The 22,365-nt window shown below is 37.8% G+C and overlaps 4 protein-coding genes across 5 annotated transcripts; 1 reads left to right on the plus strand and 3 right to left on the minus strand.

Moving 5' to 3' along the window:
* Positions 1-1,900: 1,900 nt before the first annotated feature.
* LOC121801622 (pentatricopeptide repeat-containing protein At1g80150, mitochondrial-like) lies at positions 1,901-4,681 on the minus strand. Of its 2 annotated transcripts, XM_042201154.1 has the most exons (3): positions 4,620-4,678; positions 2,859-4,416; positions 1,901-2,783 (listed from the first exon to the last, which is right to left on the minus strand). In XM_042201154.1, exon 2 carries the CDS (start codon positions 4,241-4,243, stop codon positions 3,017-3,019), a length of 1,227 nt encoding a protein of 408 aa, XP_042057088.1. In that variant the 5' UTR covers positions 4,244-4,416; positions 4,620-4,678; the 3' UTR covers positions 1,901-2,783; positions 2,859-3,016. The 2 variants fall into 2 exon arrangements, with proteins under 2 accessions (XP_042057088.1, XP_042057087.1); XM_042201153.1 differs by having other exon boundaries at positions 2,859-4,681.
* A 4,188-nt stretch (positions 4,682-8,869) lies between these two features.
* LOC121798651 (ABC transporter G family member 11-like) lies at positions 8,870-12,600 on the minus strand. Its single transcript, XM_042197753.1, has 9 exons — positions 12,232-12,600; positions 11,662-11,951; positions 11,384-11,555; positions 11,068-11,310; positions 10,810-11,004; positions 10,649-10,735; positions 10,087-10,359; positions 9,793-9,900; positions 8,870-9,196 (listed from the first exon to the last, which is right to left on the minus strand). The coding sequence occupies exons 1-9, from the start codon at positions 12,586-12,588 to the stop codon at positions 8,924-8,926; spliced, it is 1,998 nt and encodes a 665-aa protein (XP_042053687.1). The 5' UTR covers positions 12,589-12,600; the 3' UTR covers positions 8,870-8,923.
* A 2,067-nt stretch (positions 12,601-14,667) lies between these two features.
* LOC121799127 (acyl-carrier-protein phosphodiesterase PptH-like) lies at positions 14,668-17,232 on the plus strand. The gene is made up of 6 exons (XM_042198469.1): positions 14,668-15,270; positions 15,366-15,485; positions 15,584-15,637; positions 15,905-16,068; positions 16,299-16,475; positions 16,910-17,232. Exons 1-6 carry the CDS (start codon positions 14,848-14,850, stop codon positions 17,118-17,120), a joined length of 1,149 nt encoding a protein of 382 aa, XP_042054403.1. The 5' UTR covers positions 14,668-14,847; the 3' UTR covers positions 17,121-17,232.
* Positions 17,233-17,386: 154 nt separating this feature from the next.
* LOC121800288 (histidine biosynthesis bifunctional protein hisIE, chloroplastic-like) lies at positions 17,387-21,365 on the minus strand. The gene is made up of 6 exons (XM_042199863.1): positions 21,134-21,365; positions 20,422-20,586; positions 18,370-18,615; positions 18,186-18,281; positions 17,936-18,087; positions 17,387-17,840 (listed from the first exon to the last, which is right to left on the minus strand). The coding sequence occupies exons 2-6, from the start codon at positions 20,569-20,571 to the stop codon at positions 17,639-17,641; spliced, it is 846 nt and encodes a 281-aa protein (XP_042055797.1). The 5' UTR covers positions 20,572-20,586; positions 21,134-21,365; the 3' UTR covers positions 17,387-17,638.
* Positions 21,366-22,365: the final 1,000 nt, after the last annotated feature.

The raw sequence follows: 22,365 nt of genomic DNA on the forward strand, positions 1-22,365 counted from the left end.
ATCAAATCAAGAAGCAAGTGAACTTGTACTCGGCGGAGTTCGAGAAGTGCGCGCGGTCACAGGGGAGCGGCGAGAGCGTGCACGACGTGCGCTCTAAAGCGATGCTGTCGTACTGAATATCCGAATATCCGAACTGAACCAAACCGAAATTTTGAAATTCGGTTCGGTTTTTCCGATTTTTCGGTTCGGTTCGGTTTTAAAAATAAAAAAAATTCGGTTTTTCGGTTCGGTTCGGTTCGGGCGAAGAAAAAACCGAAAAACCGAAAAACCGAATTATATATATATTCTATTAATTTAATATATTATACTATATATAATATATGTATTCTTTTAATATATTCTACTATATAATATATATTATATGTATTATTAATTTTATATTATATATAAATATTCTATTAGTATATATAAAATAAAATAAAATACACATATATAAATATATATATTTATATTATATTTATTTTTTCCAGGTTTTTCGGTTTTTTTCGGGTTTTTTCGGTTTTGTTCGGGTTTTTTCGGTTTTTTAAGTTCGGTTTTCAGTTTTTCGGTTTCGGTTTTTTCGGCTTTTCGGGTTCGGTTCGGTTTGGATTTTGAACTAAATTCGGTTTTTTCGGTTTTAGTTCGGTTTTGGCAAAAAACCGAACTGAAACCCGAATGCACGATGTTCGGCGAGTTCAAGCACGAGGCCATCTGGGCGCTCTTGAGGGAGAAGCAGAAGTTCCAAGGTGGAATTCTGCACACTGGTGCGCCGAAGAGGACGAAGGTCACCGAAGCTGGTGACTACACGAGCAGCGGCAGCGGCACTAACCCGGTTGACCTCAACCGGACGTACGTGAAGGGAGTTCCGGCACACCGGTGTCCTCCCGGCATCAAGGTTGCGAAGGCCAAGGGGAAGGCTACCGCGACGTCATCGTCGACCGCTGCAACCCCTGTTCCGGACCCGGATGAGCTCCCGACGCAGACGGCCACCGCGTTTGCGTCGTTAGCTACAGCGTCGATGGCAAGGACGATGTTGCAGACGCACAAGGCCCTCAAGAAGTGCACCGACCCCGAACAAGCCGAGTATCTCCGTGCATTACTCGATGAGTTGCGTAGGAAGTTGGGAATTGGCCCGACTTAGTTTTTTTCTTTTTTTAGTTGAATGGTGTAATCTTTTTTATTATTAAAACTTCGCCGCTTGTTATTTAGTCGTTTTTTTTACTCACTACGTGTTATTTGAAAACAGTTAAATTAATTAAACAAAACAACAAAATGATGATGTGGCGCGTCATAGGGCGCGCCTTAGGGCGGCCCACTGCAGGTGGAGAAGGAGGAGGATAAAAATGCTGACGTGGCGCGCCTTAGGGCGCCCCACTGCTGATGGTCTAATGGGAAGCCTTATCAATTAAACTTAATTTGCATTTAAATTTTAATATTATTTTTTTATGTTTACACATTATAAATAGCAAAATTAGACACTAAATTAAAGAAGTAGCAAAAAATATACATTACTTAATTAATAAAAAATTACAACGAAAATACTTTATAAAAGGTACAATTTCAACGACCACTACGTGTCCAAACTTCTTCAACCATGTCGTTCATGAGTTGAAGATGAGCTTGTTGGTTGCGTGAGAAATGAGTGAAAAATAAGGTATATTTATAGATAGAAATTTTATTAAAAAAAATTGAAATCGGGCTTAGGCGCGGCTCTGCAATGACCGATCTTTCGGTCAGAGACTCGGGCACCTGCAATGGATGCCCGATAGCGCCCGAGCCCAATCTCGCGCGATCGGGCGCCAGATCGGGCATCCATTGTGGATGCTCTAAAGAAAGGAAAAGAATACTCATTTATAAAGCAACGATTTTTTAAGCATAACAAAAAAAACGGCATTCTGTACTCAGAATGGACAATTGTGAAAATTTGAAATTTCGTATTTGACATCATCTCTAATCAGCATCTAGATACAAGTATACAAGGAAATTTCGAAACTGACAGGAAACAAGCTTAAATCAAACTGGTGGTTCATAAATATCCATCTGGGCAGGCTTTTCCTGTTTATAGAACAAGCAAAAACAGTCCACATCTTCATGACTAACACTACTTTATTCTAGCTAACCAGAATCAAACTCCATGATCACATACATGAACGTGTTGCTTACAAAAATGACAAAAACATCAAAGTAGTTCTTTCTTTCTTCTACAAGTTCTTGTTAATGTATAAATAGAATTGCATTGCCTCACAACTACACATAAAAAGCTTGCATTCGGTGTTCGAGGTGACTCAATCAAATACTCCACGTTTGTGCCTCACAATTACTCTCCACAATCAAATTACAAAACAATGTTACAAATACTAACACAAAACAAATGAAGGAATGAGCAACTTTAACAAGCTAAATGAGAGGTTTATTAAACAAGAGCTCAATCATGTTACAAAAGAATTTGTCAAGGCTAAATCTGCCAAGTGTGGGTTAGAATTCAATATGGAACATCAGCAGGAGGGAGTTGCTCAGAGCAAGCGGAGGCACTACTACAACCTAGCTCGTAAGACTAGTGCGGTCGGTAATCGGTATATCTTAGAGATTTAATGCATATACAAAACAACTAACCACCCTGTTTCATAACTCCCTCAAGCTCACTCTGGCAATCCACCATAATATGTTCCTATGTATTCTTCTAAACTAACATGCAGCAAACAGCTGGATCAAAAAAATTAGTGTAGCCCTTCAATTTACCAATTGATAGAGCTCCAGCATTATCAAACATGAGTCATCTGATGCATCTGGCAATCACCTCAAATCTGAAGACAACACAAATATCCAAATTATCACAACTGAGATTACTGGTTAAAAAGCCATTAACGAGTTAAACTTACATAATAACTAATTTGGGCAGAACCAGAATCAGACTGAAGAAATTTCATGCAGTCATCGGAGGTGGTATCTCAAAGGCAAGGCTCCAATCGACCTTGCTTCATAACTAATCAATCCAATTTCCTCCCTATGAGAAGATTGACCCATCCAATAAAATAGGTCATTTTCTTGACAGTATGGATTTCATAAATTCAATTTGAGCCGTGTTAAAAGGAGGTTTCCTTTTCAAAGCAAGACTACAGATATGTTTTGCCTTATCAAGTTTTCCATCTCTGACCAGGCCCTCGATCAGATTGTAGATGGTACCCACACTAGGATACCAGTTGCTCTCCATACTTTGTTTACTCATGTTGTATGCCATGTCAAATTCTCTTGCTTCACAGAAATAATGAATCAAGGTTTGGTAAATTTTTTGATTTGGCTTGTAGCCCTCACTCCTAAAAGCAGAATACACATACATAGCCATTTTTAGATTTCCCATTTTGCAGAAACCTTTGATCACCAAATTATATGTGATCTCATCAGGAAACTCGGGAGATCTCTTCAATCTCCGCATGAAATCCAACAACTTATTAGCATCCCATGTACGCCCCTTATTCACCAAAAACTGAATCCTCACATTGAAGGTGGCAATATTTGGATGACACCCTTTTAAAACCATCCGGCTCCACAATCCGTTCGCAATCTCTGGACAGTTTGACTTGTAACAGGCCTCTATAAGCGAGGTGTAAGTAAAAACATCAGGTTCTAGTCCCCATATTCCCATCCCAGCCATGACAAGAAATGCCTTATCAAGTATACCCATTTCACAGAAACCCTTTATAACAATATTAAAAGAATATGTATCTAGCACAATCCCAAACCTACCAGGAACATCATTTAGAAACCAATCAATCGCCTGCAAATCCCGAGAGTCAGTCAATACCTTCAAAGCAGCATTGAACGACTTAACAGACCTCGCACAACCATACAAATGCATATCACAAAACGTATTGACAGCATGCTTAGTCATTCTCGCCCTACCATACAACATTATAATTCGTATAATGAACCCTTCCCGACGACCCTGTGGCAGAGTCTTCTGATGCTCAAGCAAAATCTCAATATAATCAAGCCGGCCCGCCCCAGCTAACCTAGAGACTGTGTCCTCAAACACAAATCGGTTCTCAACAACAATCTTATTTGTGGCATTAGCTTTAAACAAATTGAACAATTTCTCAGGGTCCCTTTCCTTCTTTAGCTTAACCAATGCAGGCTCATCTACTGAACTAGGTTTTCCAGCTCTACTACTAGCAGAACTAATTTTTTCAACGGATGAAGAAACAGCTGCGGTGGCGAGATTACAGTGTGCGGCGCCTAACCTGCGAATCAGTCGCAGAGAGAGCATGTTCTGCAAAAACCCTAATTTTCATGAATACCCATTAACCACCAGTCAAAATCACGGCTTCTATCAATACATCACCGGAAATCGTATTCCCTTATCTCAGGCAGCCTCAAACTAATAAAAAAGAATTTGATCTTGGATCAAATTAATCCAATCCAATCCAATCCAATCCAATCCTAAGAAACAAAAATAAAAATCTATCAAATGCGATACAAGATCCCAATCGACCAAAAAATAATAAACCCTAAAATCCAAATTGTGTCTCGAAATTGCAGACTAGACTCTAGGCAACTACAGCAATGCGAATGTATTGATATGATAGAATGGAACGGATAAATGAGATAATCAAGGCATAAAAACAGATGGGCTATATACATACATATATATTTGTAAATACTATGTGAGTTTGGGTGGGTGGGGGAGAGCTTGTGGTGATGGAGGGTTTTGCGTCCATGAAAATTTTAGTTTAGGGGTTTACAGGTTTTTTAGAATTGAGGTCTTATTGATCTGATGCACGCGGTTGCACGATAAGTTTTTCTCTTAGCTGACGTGGCCAAAGACTATTGGTCTTCTTGTAGCAACATATAAATAGTCAACGTTGTCAACGTGTGTGAGACGAAATTCCATTTTTACCACTCCGTATTCTACACCCACGACAAAATAAAATAAAATAAAATAAAATAAAAAATATATATATAATGGACTAAATTGAGACGATTTAATAATTTAAAATCTAAATTAAGACGATTTGATAATTCAAATCTCTAAATTAAATCCAAGCTACTGTCGGACCGAACCAAAATTTCCTCTTAACCCATGTACTTGGGCCAATCGACGAGGCCCAACAATTTTGACAGTTGGCTTGAGCCTTATGTTAAAGATAAGTCCATTGTATTAACGTCGATATAAAATGTTATTCACTGGCTCGGACATACTAGTAGTACTAGTAAATAAGGTTGTCATTAGTATTGGAAATCAGAAATTGTGTGACAGCTGCAACGCACGATGACAGATGAATAGAGCATCTCCAATGGCGGACGTCCGGTCGGACATCCGGTCGGACGTCGCGACGGGCGACCGGGACGTCCGCCATTGTGGCGTTTAGGTCGGATACGGACGTCCCGTGAGGACGTCGGGTGTCCTCGGACGTCCCGGCGACGGGCGGGCGGACGTCCGCCACTGTGGCAAGGGTCGGACGTCCCGGTCGAACGTCCGGAAATTATTATTTAAAAAAAAAAAACTCTATATATACGGCTCGTTGAACTTCATTTCAACGCGGAGTGGGCCGGGGATGTTGGATTATGTAGAGGTTTAGGATGAAACGTTGCATCCCTTCATTTCACAACCGAAAATAACTGATTGTTGGCGGGTTATAAAATTGCAATTTGGTCCTTCAATTATCGAAAATTCCATTTCCGAATGAAGATTTCTGCACAGTAACTTTAATGGAAATAAAAAAATTTCAAACTGCGACCCCAGCCAGGGGCTCTGCCCCTTGGACCCCGCTCTCAGGGGCGCTGCCCCCGAACCCCCGTCTAATCATAACGAATTCAAATAAGTGTGCACTCCGCACTTCCAACTTATTTGATATCTCGTTATAATTATATTGATCAATCAAGTTAATCCAATTACACTAAAATATCCAACAGATTATGTATTTTTCTCTTTTCGAATGACTATGTATTTTGCTTTTTTCTAACTATGTTTTTTTATGTTTTATGAATATGTAATTTTGCCCGTATTTTGCTTTCCCGTATTCCGTGTCAAAATTATATTTCCGTTTTTACGTAATTAAATTATTGTGATTTTTTTTATTGCCGGATGTCCTAGTGGGAAGGGCGATGGGAAGGGCGGATTGTGCAGGGGATGTCCTAGTGACGTGGCAATGGGATGGGAAGTCCTAGTGACGTGGCAGGAGGTGTTTTTGGGATGTCCTAGTGGGATGTCCGCCCACTGGAGATGCTCTAAGAGCATTAGCAATGGGGCGCCCTATGGCGCCACGTCAGCAGTTTTATCCTCCTACCTCCCCACCTGCAGTGGGGCGCCCTAAGATGCGCCCTATGGCGCGCCACATCATCCTTTTATTGTTTTGTTTAATTAATTTAACTGTTTTCAAATAACAAGTAACGAGTGAATAAAAAACGGTCTAAATAACAAACGGCGAAGTTTTAATAAAAAAAAGTTACATCATTGAACTAATAAAAAAAAACTAAGTCGGACCAATTCCCAACTTCCGACGCAGCTCATCGAGTAACGCCCGGAGATATTCGGCTTCGTCGGGGTCGGTACACTTCACAATGAAACCTCGTGCCATCGTCCGCGGTTGATCGTCCGCGACCTCCACAATGGGGCGGACGATGGATGGCGCGGACGATGCGCGCCATCGGGCGTGCCATCGTCCGCCCATTGCGGATGCCCTAAATATATAAATGAGTTAATGTCTTCAAAATATCACCGTGCCATAGTAAATAAGTTCTTCATTAGTATTGGAAGATAGAAATTGTGTTATAGTGGCAAGCCTGCAACGCACAATGCCAGATAAAGAATAAATATATAAATGAGTTAATGTCTTCAAAATAACATTGTGTGAATCGTACAAGAAAATTCCTAGTTGATTGTAATATGAATAGTAATTTGACGTAGAAAAAGTTTTCTTATTAATTTAGTAGTAATTATTTGTGGTTTGCATTCTTTGCCTTAATTGCAATATAACGTCGAATCCACGTTACGATGTCTTCATTTGCTTTGATGACCATGAAGAAGACGCGAGTCTGTTGTATATAATAGTCATGCTGAATATAACGCTCAGATCTATCCATTTTGATCTATGAATATCCACTTCAAATATATTTTCCAAAATAAACTCTCCTGAATAAACTTACTGCTTTGGACATTTCCTGAATCTTTTCATTTGCTGCACACCAATATTCAGAGCTCAGGTAAGAGTCTACAAGCCCTTCGACAGCTTCATCTGCTGTAATTTTCTCTAGAGGATCATCATCTGTCTCAGACTGCAGCTTCATTGATCCTCTCACTTTGTCAAAATCAGAGTTGATGCAATGTAATTTTTATTCAAGGGGCCAAATTGTCCCAAAAATCATTCCGGTCCGTCTACATCTTTAGAAAATTACCGATTATATATAACTTTGACATATTTTAACTATCTCATAATCTCATATTTGTGAGAAATTAGGTACAACATGGCAAACCAGAAAATACTCTATGAAAAAAACGTTCAGCTTCTGATGTCGTTTAACATACTTAATCAGTAATGTATTTAATTGTTACATATGTACACGTCATGTCAATACATTGAAATACTACTCCATGCTAAAGATTTTCGATAGTTAAACAAAATGTTAAAAAGATCATTTTGAAAGTTGTAGTTGATCAGAATTTAACCAAAATATAGTGAAATAACCATTATTTGAAGAGAAGACTCACAACGGTGCCAAAAGATAAGTTGGCCATACGGCCGTTGAGGAGAATATCACCGGAGAAGAAGGCGTCAGGGCGAAGCGGCCGGATAAGGCATCGAGCAGTGTGGTCTTGCCGGAGCCGGAAGGTCCGATGAGAGCTGTGAAGCTTCCTGCACCAGCATAACCACACACTTGCTCCAGAATTGTCTGTGTTTTTCCGTTGCGCAGAGCGATCATTACCGTTAAATCCTTCCAAGCAAGACTGCATGCCATGCACTCTCCATCTTTGTCGTTCTTCTGTTTGAGTTTGACTGTAAATGAGACTATACTCTCTGTTCCTAAATCGTTTTTTTAATATAAGAGTTGCTTAATTCTTGCTAGCTGTTTAAAGCATAAAACTAAAAACCAAAACCGCGTCTCTTAACTATAAAGAAGAAGATTTGATATTAGATTTATAGTTTGAGGGGATTGTATTTATTTATTTTAAATATCACTCAACGGGAGCGATGAGCCCAAAGATTGTAAGCTGTAACACGTAGTATGATTAATCAAAATATATATCCCGTGAAGCATGCCTATTGACCATCATAATCTATGTTATTATTCGATATCCTCATGGGATATTATAATGTGGTGCTTTACAATTTTAATCAAGTTATTTTTAATTTAAAAGAGGCAACTTTTTCACTAGATTAGTTTAGTAGTAATTTTCTTTAGAATTAATGGGTTATATATTCTAAACCCTTTCTATGTCGTAAAAGAAAATTCTGCGCAGTTCTATTTGATAGCACAATGAAATTGAAATTGCAAGTGAGTATTTGATAAATTAAGTATTGATAGTATAAAATTGCAATCTAATTCCAAACACTTTAAGTAAGTACATACGGAGTAATTGTTTGTTATAGTGAGATTGGTGAATTGGTATGTTGTTTAATTGTGGTGTCTTGTCTTTCAATTTTAATTCTCTATTAATAGCATTGTTGCAACTTCTATATAGGCTAGTTATTAGAAGTGCCTAAGCGAATTTCAAAGCACTTTGTATTTTTTTTTCCTTCTATATTAATTCAGTAGTGATTTATTTTTTATTTCACATATTTAAATATTATATTTAACTATTAGCTAAGGAAATTTCATTCTACAATTTAAAAATGAGTAGAACCTGTTAATTATTCCACAGACTTCAAAAATATATTAAATTTACTATTCCTCTCTAAAATTAATACATGTAGTAACTAAAACACAATTCAATGGGCTTTAATTAACTTTACATATCATTAGTATTATTTATGGGTTTTATTCTTTTCTTTGCAATGTAACGTCGAATCAATGGTATGGCGACTTCATTGGCTTTGATCATTATGAGGAAGATAAGCCTATATGTGATTATCATGCTGAATATAACGCTGAGATCCACCCATTTTGATCGATGAAAGTCGATTTCAAATATGTTTTCTAATATGAATTCTCCAGATATCTTTGGTTGATTAGGTGACATATTGTCGAACATCAACCCTTTCAGATCATTTTGATATTGCCCCTGCAACAAATCATATATAATCATTATTCACTTAATTAACACTTCAAATATTCATGCCTAATTAATAAATACAAATTCAAACCATAAATACAAGAAACTTACTACTCCCTCCGTCCCATAGTAGATGTCACACTTTCCTTTTTAGTTTGTCCCACAAAAAATATCACATTTCCTCTTTTGGAAAAAGTTTCCTCTCACATCAATTATAAAATTATATTTTCTCTCATCACTTAATACACAAAACAGCATCTCCTAAAATCTCGTGTCATCTCTCAAGTGTGTCATCTTCTTTAGGACGGTGGGAGTACTATTAAAGGAAGCAATGAAAAAAAAGGGACTTCTAAAAATAAAAGCTATGGGGTAATGTGCGGTCTTTGTCAATTGTCGTTCCATTTAAAGAGGATGCAATATCTATATCAAGATTCCAAATTTGTGGTGATCAAGCACATATATAGTCTCATCAATTCAAATTGGCTACATTTTATGCCTTTTTAAGTTATGAGTTTTCTGTTAATTTTGATTCTCTCAATCGTTAGTTCGACGCGTTAATATTTAATGCATGTTTGTTTGACGGAAAAGTTAAGTTAGTATATTACCTGTAAAGCCCAAAAGTGAAAACTCATGTATGACATTGGATATCGCCAAACAGGCTTTGGGATGTCATTTGGTAGTCGGAAATAGCCGGACACTAGCATAAATATTCCCTAAAACACAACATAATATATTAATTTGAAATAAAGGCAAATATTATATGGCACATCGAAAAAATAAAATTTGGATTAACACCTGTATTTCGGATTAAAGTTGTTGAAATATCTTATGTTCCACTGTTGTAGACATAAGATATCATATGTGGAAACAAAAGTACAGATAGCGACAAGCATACGAACCTGGATTCCCGAGCCGACAAGGATCCCCAAGAGGAAGTTAGGAACAACACTAGCAATGGCCATCATGAGGCTCTCGACCACACTCACACAAGCATAAAGACACAATACAAAGAATACATAATGCCAGAAACCAGAGTGGAACTTCACCATGTAGTAGCATATTGTTCCAGAAACCAAACTTATCATAATCAAATATGGCATTGCTGAAAAAGTATTGCTTATAACAAATGCCCCCACACCATAGTGCCCATTTAGCCTCTCCCTTTGGAAAACCTAATCAAATAGCATTGCAAAAAAAACAAAAGTTCAATTACAAAATTAGTCCCCCTTGGTTTGGCTCAATATCCAAAAGTTGTAAATAAGATCCGAGTCTCGACTAAATAGGAGAAATCATCCCAAAAGATTAATCCAAAACCCACAATTTTTGCTTCCAATGTAACATCCTTGATGAAAACACAAGAGGCTGAGAGATACCATTTGATCTAAAACCCCCCACATTTGTTGCCTTAATAAAAACCGATGTGGGAACAAGTTTTTCTTGCACTGGAGTTCGTAAGCTTACCTTCATATCCTCTATGAAAGAGGGGAAGCCTCCGATGGACATGAAGGTTACGAAACCAAACACGAAAGACGAGCATGCTCCCCTCCCCTGCAATTCCCATGCTCAAATTCTTGTTGAAAATTCACAAGTCCAAAGTTGTTGATTTTCAAATAAAATGTTACCTGGATGGAAGAAAAGCCAGTTCCAATATCAAAGTAAATGGTGCCAATACAAAGTGTGACAACGATGTACACCACAAGCCTCAGCCAATAATACCCAAAATCCCTCCACATATTAATAAACGACCGTTGTGTCAATGTGAACGCTTGTCTCAAGAAACTCGCCTCACTCCCTCCAAAATCCACATCACCTCCTTCCTATTCAAAATCAATTCAAATAAAACACACTTTCTTAGACAACAAATGTACAAAGACACTTACAACTTTGGACATTTCCTCAATCTTTTCATTTGCTGCACTACAATACTCGGAGCTGCGATACGAGTCTACAAGAATCTCGATTGCTTCAGCTGCGGTTATTTTGTCTAGAGGATCATCATCTGTCGCAACCGTTGATCTTAGCAAAGTTTCCTTCACTTTGTCGAAATCGGAATTGATGCAACGGATGAAGTGATCCGCGGGGTTCCTGAATTCAGGGCAGGGGAAACCAGCACCACCAAAGAACTGCAAATAACTTCTCAACATCACATTTGTTGGAACCATGAAAAGGACTAAGAGAGAGACTACTACTACTTGCCTCGTGAGCTTCAGACGCTTCTCCAAAGTAAACGGTTCTGCCACGAGAAAGCAAGCACAGCTTGTCGAACAGCTCAAACACTTCGCTGCTAGGCTGGTGGATCGAGGCTATCACTGTCCGTTGATCCTTAGCCAATCCTCGCAGCATCTGTATCGCAAAGAACGCTGAGGCGCTGCTCCCCTCCAACAATATTAGTTAGCTTTGCACTGCATTTTTAGAAAAATCTTCTTTGGGGGGGCTTCAGCCCACTCCAGTGAAATTTTTTTGTGGTTGCTGACCTGTCTAGGCCAGTGGTTGGTTCATCAAGAAAGAGCAATTTGGGCCTCATGAGGATCTCGAGTGCAATGCTGACCCTTCGGCTTTCGCCACCGCTGATCCCTCGCAAGTGCCAGTTTCCGATGACAGTGTCGGCGCAGTCTTGAAGTCCCATTTCTAGGATGGTGTTTTCTATGATGTCGGATTTCTCGGACCATGGCATCGCGTCTGGGAGCCGGAGTCGAGCCGAATATGCTATTGTTTCTCGTACTGTTAGTGTCCCTATCAAGCTTTCATCTTGTGTTACATATGCCTGCCAAAAGATATCAACATTTATTGAAAGGGGCAAATTGTCCCAAAAATCATTCTGGGTTGACTATATTATAACTTTGATATTTTTCTCGACTGTCTCACTATCTTAAAGTATTTGAGGGACATTATGTTTAATGTGGCAAAACGAAAGGCATATATATATTTAAATTTTACACATGTACACGCTATGTGAATAAATTCAAACACTGAGAATATAAAAGGATACAGTGGAATTGATCAGAATTTGACTCAAATAACCATTATTTGAGGAGAAGACTCACAACGGTGCCAAAAGATAAGTTGGCCTTGCGGCCGTTGAGGAGAATATCACCGGAGAGGAAGGCGTCGGGGGCGAGGCGGCCGGATAAGGCATCGAGCAGCGTGGTCTTGCCGGAGCCGGAAGGACCGATGAGAGCTGTGAAGCTTCCTGCCTCAGCATAACCACACACTTGCTCCAGAATTGTCTGTGTTTTTCCGTTGCGGAGAGCGATCATTACCGTTAGATCCTTCCAAGCAAGACTGCATGCTCCGCTAGATTCCGCTTCAGATTCCACAACTGCAGAATCTTCTTGTCCGTTTCTAGATTCTGTTTCCATCTCCTCCTTCTCCATGATCGCGCCATCATTTGGCTCCCCCATCTCCGCCGCTGGAGTTTGAGGGAAGAAGATTGAGAAAACATTTAAGAGTAGTGAAGGGTAAATTAATGGAACTGATTAGCCTTAATTACTACGATGGGGTTAGGGTGGTTGTAGGATATTATGAAATTAAGGGGGTATTTGGTTACGTGATTAAGAAATGAGAAATTTCTAGTTTCTTTTTCATTTTTCAATCTAAAACATAATTTATGTAACTTGATTAGTTTTGAGGTATTTGTCGAATATAATTTATAATTAAATAGGTATTAATGTTATTATGTTAATTCATATTTTTCTTATATAATCATCATTGCATAAATAGAGCAGTTGTGGTCGTGGAGGTTAAATCATTAAAGTCTAGATAATAAAAATAATAAAATAATAAAAAAGTTCCTGTAATTGGCAAAATACATATAATAACACTTCGTCCTACCTCTACTTAGCCTCCTCCTACAGCCGCGCTATTATATTATCTTCGCAATTTGATTTAAGTTGTTTCTAGATTATGCACGCATTTGCTTTGATATATAGTACTCCCCATCTTTGGACATGTGATTTAAGAAATTAATTTGTTAAAATTTAAAATAAGAGAAAAAAGTAAGAGAGAAAATAAAGTAGAAGAGGAAATACAATTTTTACTAAAAATAAAATAACTCAACTATCTTAAGACAAATAAAAAGGAATATGGGAGTATTTGCTTTTTTTAATACTCCTACATTTTAATTTAAAATTTGATAAATTTTTACTGAATTTTATATAAAATCCTATTGAAGCCTTAAATATAAATGGATGATTCTTAACCGTAAATTATCCACAAAATGTTGTAATACAATTAATATTGAATTAATAAGGAGTATTTACTAATTTCAACTTTCAATTACTTTAAGCGAGCATGTGTTAAACTTGCTGTTAATGATGAATTACAATCGTTGTCTAACTGCCAACAAGGCTAAAATATGCTACTCCTTAATTCGTTTAAAATTTTAATCAACCAAAATACTCATATACAATAGATGTTTGGCTGGTCATATGTATTGAGATGTCGCAACTATATAATACTAGTACTTCTATTTCCGCAGTTAAATACGACAATAGGAAGATACCTACTGTCCATACATTGCCATTTGCCATAATGTTGGACCTCGTTTTGAATTTTACCATGTATTATTTCTTGAACGTTTTTAACTAATAAAGCCTCTATTGATAAACATCTAATCCGATAATGCGCAACTCTCTTACTTTGACTTGAGAAATGCCAACAAAAAAAATCGAGAATAATTTTATATGTCACTCGGCTCGGTAACATTAGTTACTTACTCTTTCCGTCCCTAATAATTCGTCACCATTTGACCTGCCACGAGTTTTAAGAAACATAATAATAAATGTGAGGGAGAATGAGCTAGTGGAATGTGAGATCTGCTGTAAAAAATGATAAAAGTGAAAGGTGACAATTTTTTTTGGAGCGGGGAGTATATAAGATGACTCGAGTAGTAGACGTACTCTTTAAAGCATTGGGGTCGGGCTACGTTTAGACGTGACTTGGTGGCTTGTCTCAGCTGATCGACTATGGGCCGTGGACTTCTATCGTATGGATCTGTATTTATTTCATTGAAAGCTGCCCAAATAAAGTATGAATCGAAATAGCGTGGGTATCTTTCATGAGTAGCTGAGTATTAATTAGTGTTAAGCCCTAAGTGTTAAGCTTTCTTTTTTAACCGAAAGGAACTTCCTTGAAGTCACAATTAATTTTCAAAAAACCTTTAATCTCAAAACATATAGTTCGTATTAATGGCGGGCATTACTGACAATAGAAAGTGAACACAAAATGAAGAATGAATCTAAATCTCAATCTCAATCTCAATCTCAATCTTTAGGGTTCGAGCAAAACAATGAGATTTATAAGAAATCTGATATCAAATTGAATAGAGTTTTCTAGTTTTAATAAGTTAACAATTATTGTTGTTTCTCTCAACTCTCCAATTTTTTAAAAGCAACATTAATTAGTTTTTTTATTTTAGGTAAAATGGGAGTAATAACAATCTTAAATTTCAAAAAAAAATGTTGGGAAACGGTCACGTGTAACTCGCCTCTCCCACCGCAAAATCTGTGCATGTTGGCTTGGGATTGGGAATCCCCAATTGTGGTTGATTTTGGCGGTTGCAATTGCATTTGCAGAAGCAGCTCCAAATTCAGCAACAATTGTGAATTAATCGATCTATTAGGGCTTCAACTGGCAGACGAAATCAGCAAACAAGCTTGTTCATGGCTCGGAGCCACTTCTTCTTTGACTCCGGGGCTCTCTCGCCGGCGTTTGCTCTGAGGCCTGCATCTCCGCCTCCGTATCTGAATTCCAACAATGGCAGCTACTTCTCAACTCAACCTCACTGTGCCAGGCTCAATCTCACTAGGAGACCAGCAGTTGAGACGGCCGCCATTAACGGCAGCGACGGCGCCAGAGTGTACGTGGTGTCTGATTTGCACACCGATTACTCGGAAAACATGTCCTGGCTCAGCTCCTTACTCAGCCACAACGACCGCCAAAGCGTTCTCCTTGTTGCCGGCGATGTGGCCGAGACTCACAAGAATTTCGTTGTGTCAATGTCCATTTTGAGAGACAAATTCGACCGCGTCTTCTTCGTCCCTGGAAATCACGATCTATGGCTCCGCAGGGAAAAAACTGATTACGTAAGTCTACTTTTAATCAACAAAATTTTCTCAGAGCTGTTAAATTCGTATCAAATTCAATGTGAATACCGATCTCTCTCTCTCTCTGTGCTTAGTTAAGTTCACTTGATAAGCTGGATAAATTGTTGGAGGCGTGTGAACAGCTCGGCGTGGAGACAAAACCTAGCATGGTTGATGGTGTAGGAATTATCCCATTATACTCCTGGTATCATGAGGTAGATATATGTTTGATTGTTAATAATGCTGATGCCATGAATTTTGATATGGATCTCAATTGCTTATTTATTGTTCGTGGTATGATTTTTTTGTCTAGAGCTTTGATGAAGAAAGAGACATAACTGGAATCCGAATTCCATCTTTGGCGATGGTGATTTACTTTCTTTCTCCTAGTAAGGACTTATCATCTCTGTCTAACCCCACAGAGATTAAACTATCCGAAGATGTGTTATATGTCACATTGTTTTCAAGTGGACAACCACATTTTCTAATTTTATTTAGTTTGACTATGAATGGTGTAACTCTAAACGAAGTTGTATGCTACTTAGACATGGTAGTGGATTGGCTTCTTTTTCTCGATTGTGCACAACTCACTGTCACTGGAAAGTAGATATGATGTTGCTTGTTTGCTCTATAGGCATGTAAGGACTATCACGTATGCAAATGGCCTGACGAACTAAAAAATGGAGATACTTCCCTTGCAATGTATTTTGATTCTTTGAATGATGAAAACTCCGGTGTAGTTGAAGATATCTTGAAGAAGTGCACTCATATAATATCTTTCTCTCACTTTCTTCCAAGGTCTGTAACTTAAACTTGGAACCTTATTTTAGTACTTATGCAATGTGCGTATTTGTCATAAAATTTTAAAGATTTGTTTTTGGCTGCTACTTGTTTTACACCTGTGTTATCTTTATGTTGCGGTAAATATATGCTAAGAATGTATCTCATTCTTATCCTTTTACAAACCACAAATGATATCGAATTCCAATCCTACCTATCAGTAGTAACTTGTAAGCTATTTTCCTCAGGCAAGAGTTATGTCCAGAAAAAAGAATGCTCTTCTATCCCAACCTTCCAAAAGTTATCGGCTCGACATATCTTGAAAAACGAATAAGAGCGATACATGGAGCAGACAGGCAGCTACCAGCATGTCATGTGTTTGGTCACACTCATTTTTGTTGGGATGCTGTTCTTGAGGGTATCAGGTGATTGAATTAATTTTTAAAATAATCTCAGTTAGTTGTGGCAAACACCATGCTACCTTCATCTGAGTATCATTTGTTAAGTGATGGTAGAATTATTATTTGCTGTGGAGTCTGGATTAAATCTTAGTTCTTTTACATTTGGCATTAATTTGATATGACTTGATCCCAGGAAATATGAACAATAGATTTGAGGTTTCTTATACCCATTATCTGGATTTAAAATGGCGAGGATTGTTTCTGTAGTTGCCATGAAACATGAAGTCAAAACATGAATCATGATTTTTATTCAAACATTTTCAGTCTATTTATGTCTAGATGAAAGTAAGGCCTAGTTGAAATGCACGCCTAAACTAGGCATGTTTAACACATTACATTGCATGTATAATAAGTCCATAACATTTGAGGCAAACCTTGTATGCTTATGAAAATTGCAGGTATGTACAAGCACCTCTAGCTTATCCAAGGGAAAGAAAAAGAAGAATGAATGGAGGTGATGATTGGCTGCCATTTTGCATTTACTCAAGTGGGAATTTCTCAGAGAAGCTCTCACCTTGCTACTGGTCTGATCATTACTCTGCAAATCCCAGAACACCCGACGTCACTGAGCTCGCTCCCTGGGTTGCCAGGTATTACTCCAAAGTCTGAAAACTTATCATCCTGTTTTCTGGCAGTATACCCAGAAGGAAAAATGTTGCCTAATCTTGTACATTTGATGTATTTATTGTTTTCAGCAAGCGTTCATTACTCCTCTTTGTTTACTTTATGAATTGTCAACTGTTTATCAAGTTCGTACAAACAAGTTTTATTCATGCCAAGTTTTAGCTCTATGGCAGGGTTTCATTATTAATTAGATTAGATTAAAAAAAGGCAACACTGCAAACCAGAGAACAAAGCAAAACAGTTGAATGTGATTTAGCCAATTCACCCCACTAGAATTTATTGTATTTCTCATTTAGAAAAACTGCAGCTCATGCCTTCATGAGGCAGACGTTATAATAACATACAGAGTTGAAGCAAATTACAATAACAAAAACAGCTCCAGATATACATACAGGCGCACACAGGAATGTGTCATCACAATATGTATGAGATCTTTGAGTAGCTCTGCTCACTGCAGTTTAGCAGACAGAATTAAAGGTCAAGCAAGAAAATTTCTCAACCGACTATGATGATTTTCGACTCTTCTTTTCTTCAACACCTGATTGTGCAAACCTCAGTCTTAAGACTTGAAGGACATCTTCGATCTGAACTCCTTTCACAGACAGCAAGACCATTGCATGATAGAGCACATCAGCCATTTCAGAGGCGGTCCTAGTTTGGTCCTCATTTTCCTCCAGTGTTCGGCATAACTCATCTGCCTCCTCCCTACAGAGAATGTAACACAGAACTACTGCTTAGAGTTCAATGCTTCTATCTCAGTTACCAAATATAAACAGCTCTTATGCAAGGCAAACCCTAACCTGATCTTTGAGCACAATAACTTCTCATCAAGCAAAAGTCGCTTGGTCCAAGAAGGTTTGCTGTCTGGGTTTTCAGTTAACTCTGCTTTTCGTTGAGATATAGTTGATTCTAACGCATATAGAGTCGTTAATGCAAGTTTACTACCATCAACCTACGCAAGAAAAAAACAAAAATAAAATTTCTTGATCAACATAATTGCAATGATTCAGTAAGATATAATGAAGGCCAATCAGTTGAAATATGTGTTACCGGAGGATCATTGATGATGTTATCCACTGAAGTATAGTAACATGTCTCAGCCCCAGTGTGACAAGTTGGTCCATCGGGCTTACCAAGATATATGATCTGATAGATTAGTGAAATTATCATTTTATGATGGTTAAAAACAAGATACTTAGAAGTCATATCCAGCAAAAACTAGCATGTAACTTACAGAATCGCGATCACAATCCAAAAAGACATCAGAAACATTGATGAAATTCATTGAGGTCTCTCCCTTTGTCCACAAAGTTGATCGTGACCTGCTATAGAATGTAGCCTTTTTGGAGGAAATAGTCTTCAAAAGAGCCTCTTTGTTGACAAAGCCTTGCATTAAAACCGCTCCAGTATCAACATTCTGAGCAATTCCCACTGCTAAACCTTTGTCATCCCACTTGACACTATCCAGCAAGGGTTCAACCTATATTAATCCAGTAGTTAGAAAGGTATTAAAAGATCAACTAACACTACAAAATAGAAATCCATCCTTATCAAACAAGTCTATCCACATCCCTACCCCCAACAACAACACAAAGAATAAGTGAAGAAACATAAAAAATGTTGTGTCCAGATGTAGCTCAGGAACCATGGAGTTTGATTATAGAGCAACGATGAACACTTACTTTCATATACCAAGACATTCAACGGTCTAAGAAACCAGTGGAACATTAGACACCTGCCAATGTCTGGTGTATTACTATTAAGTATTAACACACAAGATAAGTGAAGAAACATAAAACATGTTGTGCCCAGATGTAGCTCAGGAACCACGATGTTTGATTATAGAGCAACGATGAACACTTACTTTCATGTACCAAGACATTCAACAGTCTAAGCAACAAGTGAAACATTAGACATCTGCCAATGTCTGGTGTATTTAACACACAAGATAAGTGAAGAAGCATTGAATATGTTGTGTCCAGATGTAGCTCAGGAACCATGATGTTTGATTATAGAGCAACGATGAACACTAACTTTCATATACCAAGACATTCAACGGTCTAAGCAACCAGCGGAACATTAGACACCTGCCAATGTCTGGTGTATTAACACACAAGATAAGTGAAGAAAAATAGAATATGTTGTGTCCAGATGTAGCTCAGGATCTGGTGTATTAACACACAAGATAAGTGAAGAAAAATAGAATATGTTGTGTCCAGATGTAGCTCAGGAACCATGATGTTTGATTATAGAGCTATGATGAACACTAACTTTCATATACCAAGACATTCAACGGTCTAAGCAACCAGTGAAACATTAGACACCTGCCAATGTCTGGTGTATTATAAACTTAACGATATCAGAGAAATGTGATGTGACTCTTTAGCACTTCTTCCATTCTAGTACATGAATTACCTAAAGTAAAACAAGAATATATGTTCTTCAAAGTTGTGTTCAGATGTAGCTCATGTGACCACTTAAGTTCGATCATCAAGCAACGATGAACACTATATCATGTCTACCAGACAATCAACGGTCCCCGCAACCAGGACAGCGGTCGACACCTGCCAATGTCTGGCCCATTAAACAAATCTATTTAAAACTCACAGATTCATGATAGCCAATACAGCAAGTTTCCAAGCAATTAACACACACCCAACCTTTCAGGTAAGTCGCCATCAGGACAGACTCCAGTAAAAGGGAACTACTAGACTAGAAGCAAGCCAACACAAACTACATAAGTACAAGTATGTTGCACTGTGTCAAGATTTTAGCTTGGGTCAAAGAGTAAGACCAGCACGTCAGCTCCAGACAGAGAGCATGACACATTTTTAGTTAATCACAAGAGAATATTATAAATCAACAAATGTGGGGTCCAGATGTAGCTCAAATAATTATAAGGATAACTACTGAGCAACGATGAACACCTCCAAGAAAAAGCATAATGAGGGATGAGTAACCCATCCACCATCACCCTTCTCTATCTTCAATTTCCCAGATATGTAACAGCATTCACCACAAGAAACTAATGAGCACCTGACTAACATCTGGTGTTAAGGCTAATAGGTTTAAGCAAACCAGTAAAAGAAGTACGACAATAATCAAACAAGAAAGATTACACCAAAACCAAAAGATGCCAGATTTTATAAGCATTTCAACATAGTTCTTCATAAAAAATGGAGGGCTCCAAACTAGACTGAAGATACAGAAAACAATGAACAATGAAATCAAGCCAATCAAGTTCTCTCATTAAAAATTAAAAAACACATAAATGGAAACATGTTACCTTGGCTTCTACATGCAAAATTGGGCTGGAAGTTCTGAGGCAACAATATGCAGGAGAAGCCCTTGTGTTGAGTTCACTAGACGAGCTAAAAATGTGGCATTTTGGGTTTACTTTTGGAAGTTGAAAGCAATTGGCATATGGAATCGCCATTGACTATCAATCGACCTGAAACAAATAACAACCAAAACCACCTCAATGAGAAAAAAACTGCCAACTTTTTTGCATCAAGTGCAAGGAGAACTGTGGGAAATAAAAATTGCCATACTTCCCACAAAACTAAAACAAAAAATGAATCAAAATAAATGGCTTAGCATCCTTCTAAAAATTGTACATACTGAGATCAGTAATCAGCTAGAGACGCGCAGAAATTACACCGAAAAGAAATTTTGAAAACCAAGTAGGTGAAAAGGGGGGGGGGGGGGGGGGGGGTTTCTCAAAACCTAATAAATTTTGAAAAAATCGATATCCAGGCACAACAATTATCTATTGCGCAAAGGACTGTGCTTCCAGGTTAGATCTAGAGCGTTGTTAATGAAACCTCTATAAATACAAAACCATCTCTGTAGCCAAAATTTAAAAAGAACAGTTCGCGAATTCCAGTAAATACATCTCTGTGAGCGAGAATAAGAAGGCATTCATCTTGAATCTTTCAAATTCGTCGCCGAAATGCATCATCTCTGGAAAACGATGACGCATCGGTGCATATTATTACCTGGAGTCGGAGATTGCTGAAGAGTTGGTGGTTGGAGAGCAGGGAATGAGAAGAGAAGACGGCGGGACTAGTGCCAGAACGGCTACTGCGAGTCGAGACAGAGAAATTCAATGGCGAGAGACGCCGGCGTGGAGGCGAGTGACGGCAGCTGTCGATGGTGATATGCAGGGAAGAAGTGAGAGAGTGAGAAGCGGCAGCGCCTCCACTAAATTTTCTAGGAAAAGGATGAACAGAAATGTGATTTAGAGAGTTTATATTAGTACTATTAAATAAATTAATTAATGGGCTGGGTCGCAATTAGGCCCGTTTAGTTCAAATATATTTTCAATTCTTGGACTGGACTTATTTGAAGATTATTGGGCCATCATTACCCATAAATCTCACATCTGACTGATTTAATTTGTTTTTAAGAATTAATTACAGAGCTACCCTTAAATAATTAACCATATTGACTAGTTACAATTATTGTATCCGTCATGAAAATATAGGTTCGGAATAATATGACGAGATGATATAAAAGCATTTTTTTTACAACCATGATATAAAGTATCTTACCAACTACTTCACATTACACTTCATGTTGGAATATTAGCTCTCACAAAATGATATTAAATATGAGGGAATGAGTAATTTATTAAAGTGCAAAGTGGCTATTTATAATAGCATTACAACGACTCAAATTGAAATAACAGTAGCTAAAAAGATGGTAACAATAAAATCAAATATGCTGACTATCCTAAAGAATAGGACTTTTTATTAACTGAATAACAAATCCTAACACTTCATAGTTCTATCATCACGAAATTTCTTGCTTGACATCGTACAAAGAGGCACATACACGTTGGATCGAAATGGATGAATAGTTCAGATGTTTATTTTATTATATTCATAATTACTATTTACTAGTCTATTTATTTCATAACCATCGTTATCATCTTGTTAGCCATCACATGAGAAAAAAAATCATAAATTAGTTGTTGTCACCTTAATATTGTATTGGAAACAATATTTGTTTGTTATATGGGAGCTCTCCAGTTTATATTATAGGCATTGGTTAATTGCCTCTTTATCCCATTCATTTTGCAATAGTCATTGAATTCTCTTGATGTGAATTCACCACCACGATCTGTCCTAAAGCACTTAATGCCCAAACCAGTTTCTTTCTCCACAGAATTTTTAAAGAATTTGAAAGCAGCAAATGCATCTGACTTTTCAACTAAGAAATTCACCCA

This window comes from Salvia splendens, chromosome 4, assembly GCF_004379255.2.
Source record: "Salvia splendens isolate huo1 chromosome 4, SspV2, whole genome shotgun sequence".
Taxonomy (NCBI): domain Eukaryota; kingdom Viridiplantae; phylum Streptophyta; class Magnoliopsida; order Lamiales; family Lamiaceae; genus Salvia; species Salvia splendens.

Excerpts from the sequence above, each read along its gene's own strand:
- LOC121801622 (XM_042201153.1), bottom strand. The coding sequence starts at position 4,243 with ATGCTCTCTCTGCGACTGATTCGCAGGTTAGGCGCCGCACACTGTAAT.
- LOC121798651 (XM_042197753.1), bottom strand. The coding sequence starts at position 12,588 with ATGGGGGAGCCAAATGATGGCGCGATCATGGAGAAGGAGGAGATGGAA. Across the intron at positions 11,952-12,231 it reads ACTTATCTTTTGGCACCGTT|GCATATGTAACACAAGATGA; the intron begins GTGAGTCTTCTC and ends ATCTTTTGGCAG. Across the intron at positions 11,005-11,067 it reads TTGAGGAAATGTCCAAAGTT|GAAGGAGGTGATGTGGATTT; the intron begins GTAAGTGTCTTT and ends GATTTTGAATAG.
- LOC121799127 (XM_042198469.1), top strand. The coding sequence starts at position 14,848 with ATGGCTCGGAGCCACTTCTTCTTTGACTCCGGGGCTCTCTCGCCGGCG. Across the intron at positions 15,638-15,904 it reads GAATTCCATCTTTGGCGATG|GCATGTAAGGACTATCACGT; the intron begins GTGATTTACTTT and ends TTTGCTCTATAG. Across the intron at positions 16,476-16,909 it reads GCTGTTCTTGAGGGTATCAG|GTATGTACAAGCACCTCTAG; the intron begins GTGATTGAATTA and ends TGAAAATTGCAG.
- LOC121800288 (XM_042199863.1), bottom strand. The coding sequence starts at position 20,571 with ATGGCGATTCCATATGCCAATTGCTTTCAACTTCCAAAAGTAAACCCA. Across the intron at positions 18,616-20,421 it reads TTTTGCATGTAGAAGCCAAG|GTTGAACCCTTGCTGGATAG; the intron begins GTAACATGTTTC and ends GGATTAATATAG. Across the intron at positions 18,088-18,185 it reads ACATCATCAATGATCCTCCG|GTTGATGGTAGTAAACTTGC; the intron begins GTAACACATATT and ends TTTCTTGCGTAG.